At 26.9% G+C, this 15,080-nt stretch overlaps 1 protein-coding gene across 2 annotated transcripts in view; it reads right to left on the reverse strand.

The window, feature by feature from the left end:
* The window catches only part of LOC100202719 (vacuolar protein sorting-associated protein 33B), a 71,339-nt gene that overhangs the window by 44,898 nt on the left and 11,361 nt on the right, over positions 1–15,080 (reverse strand). For both annotated transcript variants that reach the window (XM_065816671.1, XM_065816670.1), the window contains exons 6-8: positions 9,019–9,064; positions 8,813–8,907; positions 8,518–8,622 (exon numbers count right to left, since the gene is read on the reverse strand). In XM_065816671.1, the coding sequence (XP_065672743.1) occupies positions 8,518–8,622; positions 8,813–8,907; positions 9,019–9,064 (246 nt within the window). The remainder of the gene's footprint in view (positions 1–8,517; positions 8,623–8,812; positions 8,908–9,018; positions 9,065–15,080) is intronic.

Below are 15,080 nucleotides of genomic sequence, written 5' to 3' on the forward strand. Positions count from 1 at the left end.
TGAAAAAATGGACCGCATCAAGACTATGTTCCAAATATCATTCTACGGGGAAGTTGGCAGCAGATAACAAAGGTGGAAGACCGCGTTTCACCACTTCTAGAGAGGATTCTATGATTGTCAGATCCGTCAAGAAGGATCCCTGGATATAATCAGTTGAGATACAAAAGCAATTAAAGCTGCCTGTATCGGACTGAACAATCAGACAACGTGCTGTCGAAGCCGGATTGTTTTCTCGACGCCCTGCAAAGAAACCCCTAATTTCACTAAAAAACCAGAAGAAAAGACTCCTGTTTGCTACATCTCATATTGACTGGAATGTGCAGAAATGGCAAACTGTCCTGCTCAGTGATGAATCGAAGCTCAACATCATTGGGAGCGATGGCATTTGCTGTGTACGTCGACCAGCCGGAAAACGCCTCGATTTACGTTACTGCCATAAGACCGTGAGCATGGTGGAGGCAATGTAATGGTCTGGGGGTGTTTTTAATACATCGAAACGATGGAATAATGGACCGTTTCATGTATAAAAGTATCCTGAAAGATGTTATGTTACCTCATGCTGAATGGAATATGCCAATAAAATGGGTTTTTCAGCAAGACAACGATCCGAAACACACTGCAAAAGTAGTCAAGCAGTGGTTTCAAGACAACCACCTATCGGTGATGGATTGGCCGCCTCAATCTCCAGATGTCAACCCTATCGAGAACCTGTGTCAACCGCAGAATTAATCGTGAAGGTGTTCGTAATAAGGATCAACTGTTTGAACAAATCCAAAAGGCCTGGGCAGCGATTCCACAAAGTTTCATTGATCACCTGATCGAATCTATGCCTCGAAGATGCAAGGCTGTGATCGACAACAAAGGATTCGCCACGAAATATTGATTGCGAAATACAGCTTGGTCAACATTTTGTCGAGTTGCACTTGTTTTGTCCAGAAGGAAATCAACTTTTTTTAATACTTTTGATTAATTTAGTAATTTTCGTGTACAAATAATGAACTTTTTGATGAATAAAACTTGAAGAACTTTGTCTCTAAACAGTTACATAGTTATTTCTCTAAATTGAAAAAATGCAGCACTTTTATATAAAGAAACTAAATTAGCATTATTTGGTTGCACTCGTTTTGTCCGATACTGTATATATATATATATATATATATATATATATATATATATATATATATATATATATATATATATATATATATATATATATATAATCTTTTAAATTGTAAACCCAGAAAAAAACATTTGTAATTAAAAAGTTGGGAGCTGTAAATCATTGGCGAGCTAATGTCAAACTGATCTGATAAGCTAAAATGAATGCTAAGAAAATATGTGCACTAGTCTTTTTTTACTTTCCTAAAATTCTATTTATTTCTTAGCATCTAAAAAAATAAATAGTCAACATTTAATGATTATAAATAAAAATTATTCAAATATTTTTACTAAATTGACTCTTAGTTGACTTATTTGATTTCAAAAATATATTAGTTGGTTTTGCTTGATTTTGAAGAATACATTAAAACAGAACATAAATTAACTATCTTATAGCCTGCATCAATAGAGGGTTTGACATGGGGCAGTAATCTTTTCTTTCAATATTCTTTGTTTTCTTTTTTTTTTTTATTGAAATGTCATATAAATTAATGTAACAAAAATACGGTATTAATTTGTTACATTAATGCGATTTAGTACATAAATATATATATATATATATATATATATATATATATATATATATATATATATATATATATATATATATATATATATAAATTTTAATGTTTTATTAAATTTAAAAATGTTTTTAGGAAAGTATTACATAATTACTCAATAAGTATTATATAATTATGAGTCATTCCATGCCAAATGGACCAAAATTTTAGGATTTCAACATAGAAATTCAGATTTTGATAAAACTTAGTGGGTTTTTTATTATTAATGAGAAAAGCAATTCCTGAAAATTACAGCATAAAATCTTTCGTGGTTCATGAGATATGGTCATTTGAAATTTCTGATTTTTCCAAAAATAAAAACTTTAGTAGCAAAAACATGTTTTATTCATACTTTGAAGCTCAATATTTTAAAAACAAAATTTCAGAAAACCTAGTTTTTTTTATTGTGTACATCTCTAGTCTTACTTTAACAAAACTTTGACATTGAATTCTCAATTGTCACATTTTTTCCATAATGGCTACCTAAAAAATTTTTTGCAATTATAAAAAGTTGATTTTTCATCAGTCAATATACAAAACCTGCATTTTAAGAAGTGAAAAGACCTATTTTTTTAGTTTCTATATATGGTAGGCTTCCAAATTTTTTAAAATTTACTGATAAGATACAATACGCTAAAAAACTATAAACTTCTAAAAATGGAACTTAGGAAAATGTGCCTCCACTTCAAACCACCAGAAACCTAGGATCAACACTGGTTTTAATAAGATTTTTTTGTTCTTATAATATAATAAATTTTATTACAGTGATTTCAGAAAAAAAAATAGTGGGTACTCATGAGGAAGTTAAAAATCAGAACAATGCAAATTGCCCAAAATGCATTAAAAACAATAAAAATAAAGTTAGTGTTGTACTTTAGTTTGTATTATATATTGTACTACAAAGTATGTATGAATTTAAGAGTATTTCATAATCATTACTAGAAATAAGTCTTTAATTAATCCTGAATTCAACTCAGTTTTTAAACACCCTAGCTCTTTTTTGCCCTCTCACCCTCCGCCATCCATCTACTTTTTACCATGCACATTTTCCCCCAGAACTTCGAAAAAAATTGTAATTGAACACTTCTCCTTACATGGTGTGTCTGGTTTTATGTCTGATGTATGAAGTGCTTTTATGCCCAAACACACCACAAAATATACTCATATAAAAACTGAAATTTAGTTTTTAATGTTTTCATATAAAACTTATGAATAGCCTAATAGGTAAAAATGAAAAGAAAGACTTTTAGTCTAATTTACCTAATATTTAATACCATGACTATAAATTTAATAATATTTTTCCAATAAATTCACTATTCCACCCCTATCATTATTTTGACTTATTTGATTATCATTTTTAAATTTAGATTACAATTTATATACAAAGTTATAAGAGTTATTTGACTTGCCATCTCAATGCATGACTTGATTATCTAATAGAGAATATTATTATGTAATAAACAATCAATATAAACATTGAATCTTTCAAATAAAATTTGCTAAAAAACTTGGTCTAAATCAAATAAATAAAATTTATAATAATTTTGCTATGTTGTTATTTAATTATATTACTTATGCTATTGTACAATGAAATAATTCAGTTGTTTAAAAGTTGAGTTTAATTCAGGATTAATTATAGACTTATTTCTAGTAATGATTATGAAATACTTTTAAACTCATACATACTTTGTAGTATAATATATAATACAAACTAAAGTACAACAATAACTTTATTTTTATTGTTTTTAATGCATTTTGGGCAATTTTCATTGTTCTGATTTTGTAACTTCCTCATGAGTGCCCATTATTTTTTTTACTGAAATCACTGTAATAAAATCTATTAAATTAGAACAAAAAAAAAATCTTATTAAAACTAGTGTTGATCCTAGGTTACTGGTGGTTTGAAGTGGAGGAACATTTTCCTAAGTTTTAGCCGCAGCCATTTTTAGAGGTCTATAATTTTTTACTGAATTGTATCTTATCAGTAAATTTTCAAAAAGTTGGAAGCCTACCATATATAGAAACTAAAAAAATATGTCTTTTCACTTCTTAAACTCCAGGTTTTGTATATTGACTCATCAAAAATCAACTTTTTATATTTGCAAAAAATTTTTTAGGTACCCTTTATGGAAAAAATTTGACATTACTTTTTTTGTGAAAAAGAAAAGTCAATACCATTAGCATTTATGAATTCATAACTGAGAAAACCCTATTTCCAAGATAAAATCGTATATAATTTGAAAGCCTTTGTACTTTAATCTGATGACTTTTTCTAATCTGATTATTTTTTTCAATGATGGCCTTTTATTACATTGCAATGAAGTACTCTGGAATTTTTGTTGCAGTTTAATTGTAATTATGCAAGTAATTAAATTAGGAATTGCATCGTTTGTAAGAAAAAGGTATTGATACAATTGGAAGCGTGGATCAAATTGTTTTCTAAAGTCTGTCGTATTTTTAATGAAATACGAAATGAAAAATTAATGAAAACCATTATTAGCATTAATGACTATTTATTACTTTAAAAACTTGTTACAATACAAATATATATATATATATATATATATATATTTTACAAAGAGATTAAACAAAATTTCTGAAACTTCTGTTTTGTTCGTTGACTTGTATCGAATATTGTTGCTGAAAAAAGCACCCTAATGACAAAAAAACAAAAAATTTACAAGAATTATGTAAACAAAATTTGAAGTAATAGAAGTAAAAATATTCTGTTTAAAACTTTTTAGCTATCCCAATTACTTTTGCATAAAATTTAAAATTTGAACCAAAACAATTTATGAAATTTGATGCCACTTTTTTCAAAATAGCCACCCTAATTTACTTACGTTTTCAAACATCATGCTGTGTTAAATTGATCGATTTCAAAAAATGAAAAATTAAAAAAATACTGAGGGGGCGGAAGCCCTATCACCCACCCTCCCCCTTAGATACGCCCTGGTCTTAATCTATTTATTGTTACATTATAAGAATTATAAAGATTGGGAATTATAAAGATTTATAGAGCTGTGCAAATACTTTTTTTTAATTATGCGGACAATGAAGTTTAGGCTAAAAAATTAATTTCTTCTGTTTGTTTTTTCATTTTTTTTATTATTCCTTAAAATTTTCATTTCTTTAATTTAGTTTCAGTTTTGTAATTTTTTTTTAGTTTTAATTTCTGCTTTGGTTTTTATTGCGACATTTTCTTTTTTAGCATTTTTGCGCTAAAAATAAAAACTTCTAAAAAACCGTGGACAAGTTAACAAAACATAGTTTTATGTGTGTGGTCATTTAAGACATGCAATCGCATGCCTCTTACGAGAAGGCCTGCATTAGAGAATTTAATGTCAAAGTTTTGTTAAAGTAAGACTAGAGTTATATACAATAAAAAAAACTAGAAGGTTTTCTGAAATTTTGTTTTTAAAATATAGAGCTTCAAAGTATGAACAAAACATGTTTTTGCTACTAAAGTTTTTATTTTTGGAAAAATCAGAAATTTAAATGACCATATCTCATGAACCACAAAAGCTTTTATGCTGAAATTTACAGGAATTGCTTATCTCGTTAATAATAAAAAACCCACTAAGTCAAAATTTAGATTACAATTTAGATTACAAATCATCTGAGGGGGTCCATGTTGAAATCCTAAAATTTTGGTGCGGTTGACATGGAATGACTCTCGTGCAACAATTAAAAAAGCAAAAAATGTTTATTTATTATTATGTTTTTTGGGTGTCTTGAGAGAAAAAAAGTTTGTTATTGAAGATTTTTTTAATGTTTTGAAATTAAAAATTGTTACAATGACAGTACAAGAATGTCATTAAAAGCCATATATAAAAACTGTTCAAATAAACAACAACTAAAACATAGAGTTTAATAACTTTTAAAATTATTATTTTTAAGATATTAAAATTTTTAGTTTTATATTTTCAATTATAAACTTTTTAGAAATAAATTATATAAGTTAATCTACGTAAATATTTATTTATATCTAAAATTGAAAAAAAATTTTATTAAGCAATATATTTTTTTTAGTTATGTTTTTAACCTTAGTATGTAAAACATAATTTAATGCTCTTAGAAGAGGATTTCACCACTTCTGCACAATTATGGACGGTAGTGTGTGTATATATACATACATATATATATATATATATATATATATATATATATATATATATATATATATATATATATATATATATATATACACACACATATATATATATATATACATATATATATCTATACATATATATACATATATATATACGTATGTATATGTATATATATATATATATATATACACACACAAAAATATATATATATATATATATATATATATACATATATATACATATATATATATATATATATATATATATATATACATATATATATATATATAAATATATATATATATATATACGCATATATATGTATATATATATATGTATACACACATATATATATACATATACATATATATATTATATATATATATATATATATATATATATATATATATATATATATATATATATATATATATATATATATGTACACACACATGTATATATATGCACACACACACATATATATAAACCTCAGAAAACACATATCAGATTTAATATATATAGATTTAGATAATTTAGGTTATAAAAGTATTTTGATTTAAATACTTAGATAAAAGTCATAAAATTAACAAACTATGTGTTTAAATTGGTTGAAGTAGGGTTTAGTGTTTATTTACATAAGTGTACTGTTTTGTTAACCACTTGATAATCACTTTCAATTATCAACTCCAATATTTATGTTAATAGCTCACAAATAATGCAATTACAAAGACTGATGTTTCTGTGAAGATAATATAATGTAAGCAACATAAATATTTAACTAACAGTATATTTTATTTCAAGAGATTTATGTATGCTATAATTTTGCTATATTCAATTTTATAGTTGGTACCATACTAATAGTTTTATAATTTATAGTAATTGTTGAAATTATTACATGATAAATGACCAGAAAATGAGAGTTGACTGTAGAAAAACGATTTGCAATCTTTACATTGTGACAAGATAATTATTTTATGGGTCAAACATCAACAAAATTAAAGATTTAATTAAAGTTACTATTATTACCTTATTATTATCATTATTATTTATTATTATTATCATTAATTACTTATTACTTTAATTAAATTACTAGTTCAATAGCTTATATAATTATAAAAAAGAAGAAAAAAGCTGGAAGTATGGTAATTTGAAAAAGATCGGGTTGTTGTCAAATTACACCTTCCGCCAAAGACAGAAGAATTACAATAACTAGTAAAAGAAATAGATTACTAAAAGCTCCGGAATTCTTGAGGAGCTCTTAGTAGTTAAATAGCTGCAAGAAAACCTTTTCCTTTAGCCCTAAAATATGAAAAAAAGAATGGAGTGTGCACAATTACACGAAATATGAACCATTAGTGACTGGAAACAGTCACTAATGGTTCATTTTTCAGAAGATTGCTTGTCTAAAGAAAAGTTGGTCAACGGATGATAAAATAATATGCGTTGCCAGCTGTGAAACATAGCAATTGTAATCTTTGGAGCTGTGAAAATACTACAGATGATATTCTATTCAGTACTTGATCAAGTACTAAATAGAATGAATTGGCCTCCCCAATCACCAGATATTTCTTCTATTAAACTTTTATGGGATAAACTAAAAAAAAAAGTAAAAAAAAAACCAAAAACAAATGCCTCTTGATGCAAGGGTAGTGTGGTAAAAACTTAATAGTGAGTGGCATAAAATTGACTTTAACAAATTGGAAATAGTGTTAAATAGAATGCCAAGAATATGCAAAGCGGTTATTGCCACCAATGATGGTTACATAGATAAGTGAAAATTATAAAATAATTAAATTTGATTTTTAATTTTTTTAAATGTAAACTTAATCATTAGTAAAATAGCTTTTTTTCTGGTTATTTCAGGCTTTCAATATACTGGCTGTATATATATATATATATATATATATATATATATATATATATATATATATATATATATATATATATATATATATATAAATAATTCAGTAAAGACTGAAATGTTTTTAAAAACATTTCAGTCTTTACTGGAATTATATATATATATATATATATATATATATATATATATATATATATATATATATATATATATATATATATATATATATATATATATATATATATATATATATATTTATATAGTTATATATATATATATATATATTTATTTATATATATCTATATAGTCTTTTAATTTGCGTGGTTATTTAAAAAAACACTAGATTTAATTAGTTTCCTTAACTAAATTTATGCATTTTGTTGTAATCTAAACTTAATTTTTGTCAAATTAGATACCTTAGAGTAGTTAAGAGCTATTTTTTACTAAAAACGGTCAGTTTAAACTCTTTACTAAAGGTGTATGTATGTATGTATGTATGTATATATATATATATATTGCAAAAAAAATTAAAAAAGAGCGCCAATTTAAAAGAGGTGCAGCTCACACAGCTTTCCAAGTTTGTTTTGGGAGAGCTTTTCTCCACTCCGTACTCATTTATTGCCGCTAAGACCTGTCTATATATACACACATATAAAGAGTTAGGTTTAGCTTAGCCCTGTCTATCTACAGTTAAACTTCTTTTTTAATAAAAAAATCATAAATATATTTTCAGAGTTATTGAACCATGATTATTTCATAAGTCTTAATACAAAACTGTTGTGATATAGATATATAAAACAAATACTTTCTACTTTCTTATTACCTTGGACCTTTTACCAATGCAAACACCTTTTGGAATTTTTCCCAACAATCCTTCAATGTTTTGTAATGCTCGAGCCATAATGTACAACCAAGTTGTATCTTTATTCTAGTGGTATTTAGAATCTTTATTTTTTCAACACAAAATTTACTTATTTAGAATTGAATACATATTAATATTAAACATAATTTTTAAGATAAAATACTACAAAACTTAGGCTAAACTTAACATGTTAGTAAACATTCATAAAAATTTTAATAATTTATTAAACAAAATCTAAAACAAAACTAAATATTACTAGAAATAAATGAGTGTAAAAAACTGGCAGTTCCAGTGACATAACATCAGCATCCAAAGTAATAAAATCAAGAGAATACTCATTTATTATAACATCTAAAAAAAAATCATATTGAAGTATTAAAGTATACTCAATATAAAACACAAACAATTACTTAATCTCCCAATACACATAATAATATTTAAGAAAACATTAAAAAAGTTTACCCCCAAACACTCCTTCTTCTTCTAATATTTTATCGCAGACATTTAACTAAAAAAAAAATGTAATAAACTCTTACACAAAATTTAACTATTGAAATAATATATATACACACATATATATGCGTGCATATATATATACATATATATATATATATATATATATATATATATATATATATATATATATATATATATATATATATATATATAATATATATATATATATATATATATATATATATATATATATATATATATATATATATATATATATATATATATATATATATATATAAATATATATTTATGAGTAGAAAATCACTTTCATCCATAAAGACTCATCAGAAATGAATCATTTCTGACAGTAATAAAAAATTAGATGAATGATATTCTTCTAATTTATCATTGCTCTGTTCTTATAAGAAACTCCACTTTGTAGAATACATTTAAAATTATTTGTATTTATATATATGTGTGTGTATGTGTGTGAATGTGCACTCAAACATATAAATAAAAAACTTTTTTTGGTGTATATATATATATATATATATATATATATATATATATATATATATATATATATATATATATATATATATATATATATATATATATATATATATATATATATATATATATATATGTATATATAAAAAGTTCTATAGATTGTTGCATTTGGGAGTACAGAAGGTAAAAAATGATTCTTATGTCAACAAATACGTCACTTTAATGGCACTTTTACTTTCATCCAACATTTCCATGTTGTCAGAAAGTAAAAACCATTAATTTAGTTACAAATTAATCATTTTTTTAAAAAACCGCAAAAACGCAAATTTAATTGACCAGAATGTTTTTAAAAATATTCTGAATGTTTTTAAAACATTCTGAATGTTTTTAATAATATAAACAATGTTTTCATTTTTATTCAATAAAATGTTTTTATTTTTATTTTTTTACTGTAAATCATGCATGGAGTGTTGCTACATCGACTATCTTATAGACAGACTCATAACAGAGTGCTGCTACATTGACTATCTTTTAGCCTGACGCACAAGGGAATGCTGCTACATCGACTGAGGGTTTGGTAGGGGTAAGTAGTCTATCAAGTAATAAAAAAAAAATTCTGGTCTTGCATTTTAACTTTTACTTTTTGTCAACAAAATACGGAAAAACTTTCTGACAACCAGTTAGGGGTTATATATATATATATATATATATATATATATATATATATATATATATATATATATATATATATATATATATATATATATATATATATATATATATATGCATATATATAGAACCCTTAGATGTTGTCCGAAAGTTTTTTCCATATTTTGTTGACAAAAAGTAAAAATTAAAATGCAAGACCGGAATTTTTTTAATTTTATTAATTGATAGACTGCCTGCCCTAACCAAACCCTCAGTCGATGTAGCAGCACTCCCTTGCGGGTCAGGCTGAAAGATAGTTGATGTAGCAGCACTCCCTTGCGGGTCAGGCTATTTGTCAGTCAATGTAGCAGCACTCCCTTGCAAGTCAGGCTATTTGTCAGTCGATGTAGCAGCACTCCCTTGCGAGTCAGGCTATAAGATAATCGATGTAGCAACACTCTGCGCATGATTTACAGCAAAAAAAATAAAAACATTTTATTAAAAAAATTAAAAATAAAAACATTTTATTAAAAAAAATAATATATATATATATATATATATATATATATATATATATATATATATATATATATAAATATATATATATATATATAAATTAGTAAAAAACACTTATCTAACTTTTATCTTCGACTTGAAGTTTCACCATTGCTGTTAAGTTTATTGACACCATTTTTGTTTACACGTTTTATCGGCACCGTATTTATGTGCTGATATCCTTAATGTTTTATGTTAGCCACAAGGCATGTAGTTTTTATATAATAAAATATATAATACAAGTGATATTGAATCATTAATTATTTCCTCAATCATGGACAATACGAAGATATCAACAGGTTATGGGCCCAGCAACCAATGGCAAAACCTCATTTTCGATGGAGATGCGAGACATTTTGAAATTTGGGAAACAAAATTCTTAGGATCTATGAAGCTAAAAAACTTGAAAGATATTTTAATTGGAAGTAACGAAATTGACGAGGACGAAAATGAAGTGGCGTTTGCTGAACTTATTCAATTTTTGGATGAAAGATCCATAGCTTTAGTAATAAGAGACGCCCGAGATAAAGGTAGAGAAGCTTTTTAAAATTCTAAAAGATCACTACGCTGGTACAAGTAAACCTCGAATTATAACTTTATATAATCAATTAACAAGTTTGAAGAAACTTATCAACGAGTCTATAACAGATTACATTATTAGAGCAGAAAAATCAGCTACGACGTTAAATACCGCTGGTGAAAATGTAAGTGATGCTTTACTTATTGCTATGGTACTAAAAGGATTACCTGATGAATATAGGGCTTTTGTCGCTATCGTAACTCAATCAGAAACTAGTGATAACTTTCAAAAATTTAAACAAGCTCTACGAAATTTTGAAGAGACAGAAAGCACACGTACAAATCAAAATGAACATTCAGACAACAAGATAATGAATTTCAAAACTAGTGGGGGTAATATAAAGAAAGTTTTGACTTGCTATACTTGTGGAATGATAGGTCACAAATCAACTGAATGTCAAACAAAAACTAAAACCAAGATGTGGTGTAATTATTGCAAATCAAATACTCACAATGATAAATCCTGCAGAAAACAAAGCAAAGACAAAGCTAAAACTGTTAAAAATGAACAAAAGCATACCTATGCATTTAAAATAAATGAAGAACAATTTAAGGATACTCAAAACAAAACATTTCTTGTAGACTGTGGTGCAACAACCCACATAGTAAATAATGACGATCATTTTACGTATATTGATGAGTCTTTTAACCCTGAGGAACACTATATAGAACTAGCTGATGGTACAAAATCAAACAACACAGCTAAAAAGAGAGGTACAGTTGAAACACTTTTGCGTACAAACAATAATGAACTTGTAACTGTAACTCTAGAAAACACTTTATATATTCCAACTTATCCACAATGCATTTTTTCTGTGCAAGCAGGTGCTGCTAAAGAGTTAATTTTAATAAATATAGTGCAGAACTAATTTCTAAAAAAGGAACAGTGTTTCCTATCCATCAATATGGTCGACTATACTATCTCTACAAAAGCTCATTAAATGAAACACGTGCTGAAAGTTTGGAAATGTGGCACAAAATATTGGGTCACTGTAACAGCAATGACATTATGAAATTAGAATGTGTAGCACAAGGAATGAAAATTAACAACACTACTAAATTCAATTGCAAAACATGTATCTTATCTAAAAATATAAACACTTAAAACAGACAACCTGACTCTAGGGCAACTTACCCATTCCAACTAGTACACACCGACTTAGCAGGACCTTTAGAACCGGTAGCTTTAGACGGATTTAAATACGTCATAAATTTTGTTGATGATTACTCGAGTTGTTTGTTTACATATTTTCTTCAACAAAAGAGTGATGCTGTAAAAGCTGCTGAGAAGTTTCTAGCAGATATTGCTCCATATGGAAAGGTTAAAACTTTTAGTTTTTACAATGACATTTCTCCATCTGGAAGTGTAAAATGTATTCGAAGTGATAATGGTGGTGAATATTTATCAAAAGAATTCAAAGAACTACTTTTAAAGCATACCATTAAGCATGAATTTACATCACCTTATTCTCCACACCAAAATGGAACCGCTGAAAGAAATTGGCGTTCACTATTTGACATGGCAAGAGCCATGATTATTGAATCGAAACTTCCCAAACATTTATGGACATATGCTGTAAGCACTGCAACATATATAAGAAATCGATGTTATGTACAACGAATTAAATGTACACCATATGGACTAGTAACTGGTTTAAAACCAAACATTGCAAGGTTACATTTATTTGGATCAGTGTGTTATCCTTATGTGCATAATACCAAGAAGTTACAACCTCGAAGCAATAAAGGTTATTTTGTTGGTTATGATAAAGACAGTCCATCATATTTAGTTTACTATCCAGAGTCGAATTCAGTACTAAAACACAGACTTGTAAAATTTACAGAAAAATACGAATTTATTAGTCAAATTGACACTAAAAATACAGATGGTTTTATAATCGAGGAGCCAATCAATACAGAGCCTACACTTAAACCATCCACTCCTAATAATGAAGAGAATAAGTCACAAGAAATTAATCCTGCGCGTTATCCTTCAAGACAAAGACAGTCCCCAAAATATTTGGAAGATTACATAGTTGATAACGGTAATGAAGATGAAATTAACTATATAGATTATTGCTATTTAATGAATATACCTACATCATACAATAATGCTATCAATACTGATGATTCTGAAAAATGGAAAAGCGCCATGGAAGAAGAGATGCAATCACTAATAACTAATGACACTTTTGTTTTGACAGAGCTCCCTACTAATAAAAAATTAGTAGGGGGGAGATGGGTTTACATGATTAAAAGTAACAGTAATGGAGTAATGTACAAAGCAAGATACGTTGCAAAAGGCTATAAACAAATCCAAGGAATTGACTATTTGGAAACTTTTTCACCGACAGCAAGAATGGAATCAGTGAGAATTTTAATGCAAATCTCTATCCAATATGACCTTATTTTACATCAAATGGACGTTAAAAGTGCTTATCTCCATGCACCTATTGAAAATGAAATTTATGTCAGCCAGCCTCCTGGTTACGAACAAACAGAGAACAACAAGCAATTAGTATGGAAATTAAAATCACTTTATGGCTTGAAACAAAGTGGTAGAAATTGGCAAAATGTTTTAAGTGACTTTCTTAAAGAAATTCGATTTGTCCAATCAAATGCTGATGCTTGTGTTTTTATCAAGAGACAATAATGATATAGCAATGATTCTAGTATGGGTTGATGATATAATTATTGCTGCCAACTCAAACCAATTATTATTCGAAGTGAAGAAGAAATTAAGTAGGCGATTTAAAATGAAAGATTTAGGACCATTGACATCATTTCTTGGTATCCAATTCAACTCGACTAACAATTGTGTAACTATGAACCAATCAGATTACTTGCAAAATGTTTTACATAAATTTGGTTTCTTCAATTGCAATCAACTGAATCTAGTGACTCAGATATAAAATTCTATCGACAAATGGTTGGAAGTCTTCTTTATGCAATGACATGTACTATACCAGATTTAAGCTATGTTGTTACCATTTTATCCCAGCACTTATCAAAACCAAATAGTGCTGATTGGACTATGATAAATCATGTTTTTCGATATATTAAATATACTTTAGACTATTGCTTAACCTTCCGGAAAGATGATGAATTGAAGCTTTATGCATACTGTGATGCTGACTGGGCGTCATCCTTTGAAGATAGACATAGTATATGAGGTTATTGTTTTTCTTTGAGTAAAAATGGACCTGTTATTAGTTGGAAATCAAGGAAACAAGCTAGTATTGCACTGTCTACATGTGAAGCTGAATACATGGCAATATCTGCAGCTTGCCAGGAAATGAGTTATCTATCTAAATTGCTAAAAGAACTATTACAAATAAATTTCGAACCAGTGAATCTTAGAAATGATAACCAAGGAGCCATGGCTTTGTTTAAAAACCCTATAAAGCACATGAAATCGAAACATATTGACATTCGTTACCATTTCGTACGAGAATTTTATCAGCAAGACCGAATACTATTAGAATATATACCATCAAACGATAACTATGCTGATATTTTTACTAAACCAGCGAAGAAGAACTTAATACAAAAGTTTAAGGAATTTTTATTCGGAACTTAGAGTGATATGTTGTCAAGTTGGTGTGTTAAGTTTATTGACACCATTTTTGTTTACACGTTTTATCGGCACCGTATTTATGTGCCGATATTCTTAATGTTTTATGTTAGCCACAAGGCATGTAGTTTTTATATAATAAAATATATAATACAAGTGATATTGAATCATTAATTATTTCTTCCATCATGGACAATACAAA

This window comes from Hydra vulgaris, chromosome 13 (genome assembly GCF_038396675.1).
Source record: "Hydra vulgaris chromosome 13, alternate assembly HydraT2T_AEP".
NCBI lineage: Eukaryota > Metazoa > Cnidaria > Hydrozoa > Anthoathecata > Hydridae > Hydra > Hydra vulgaris.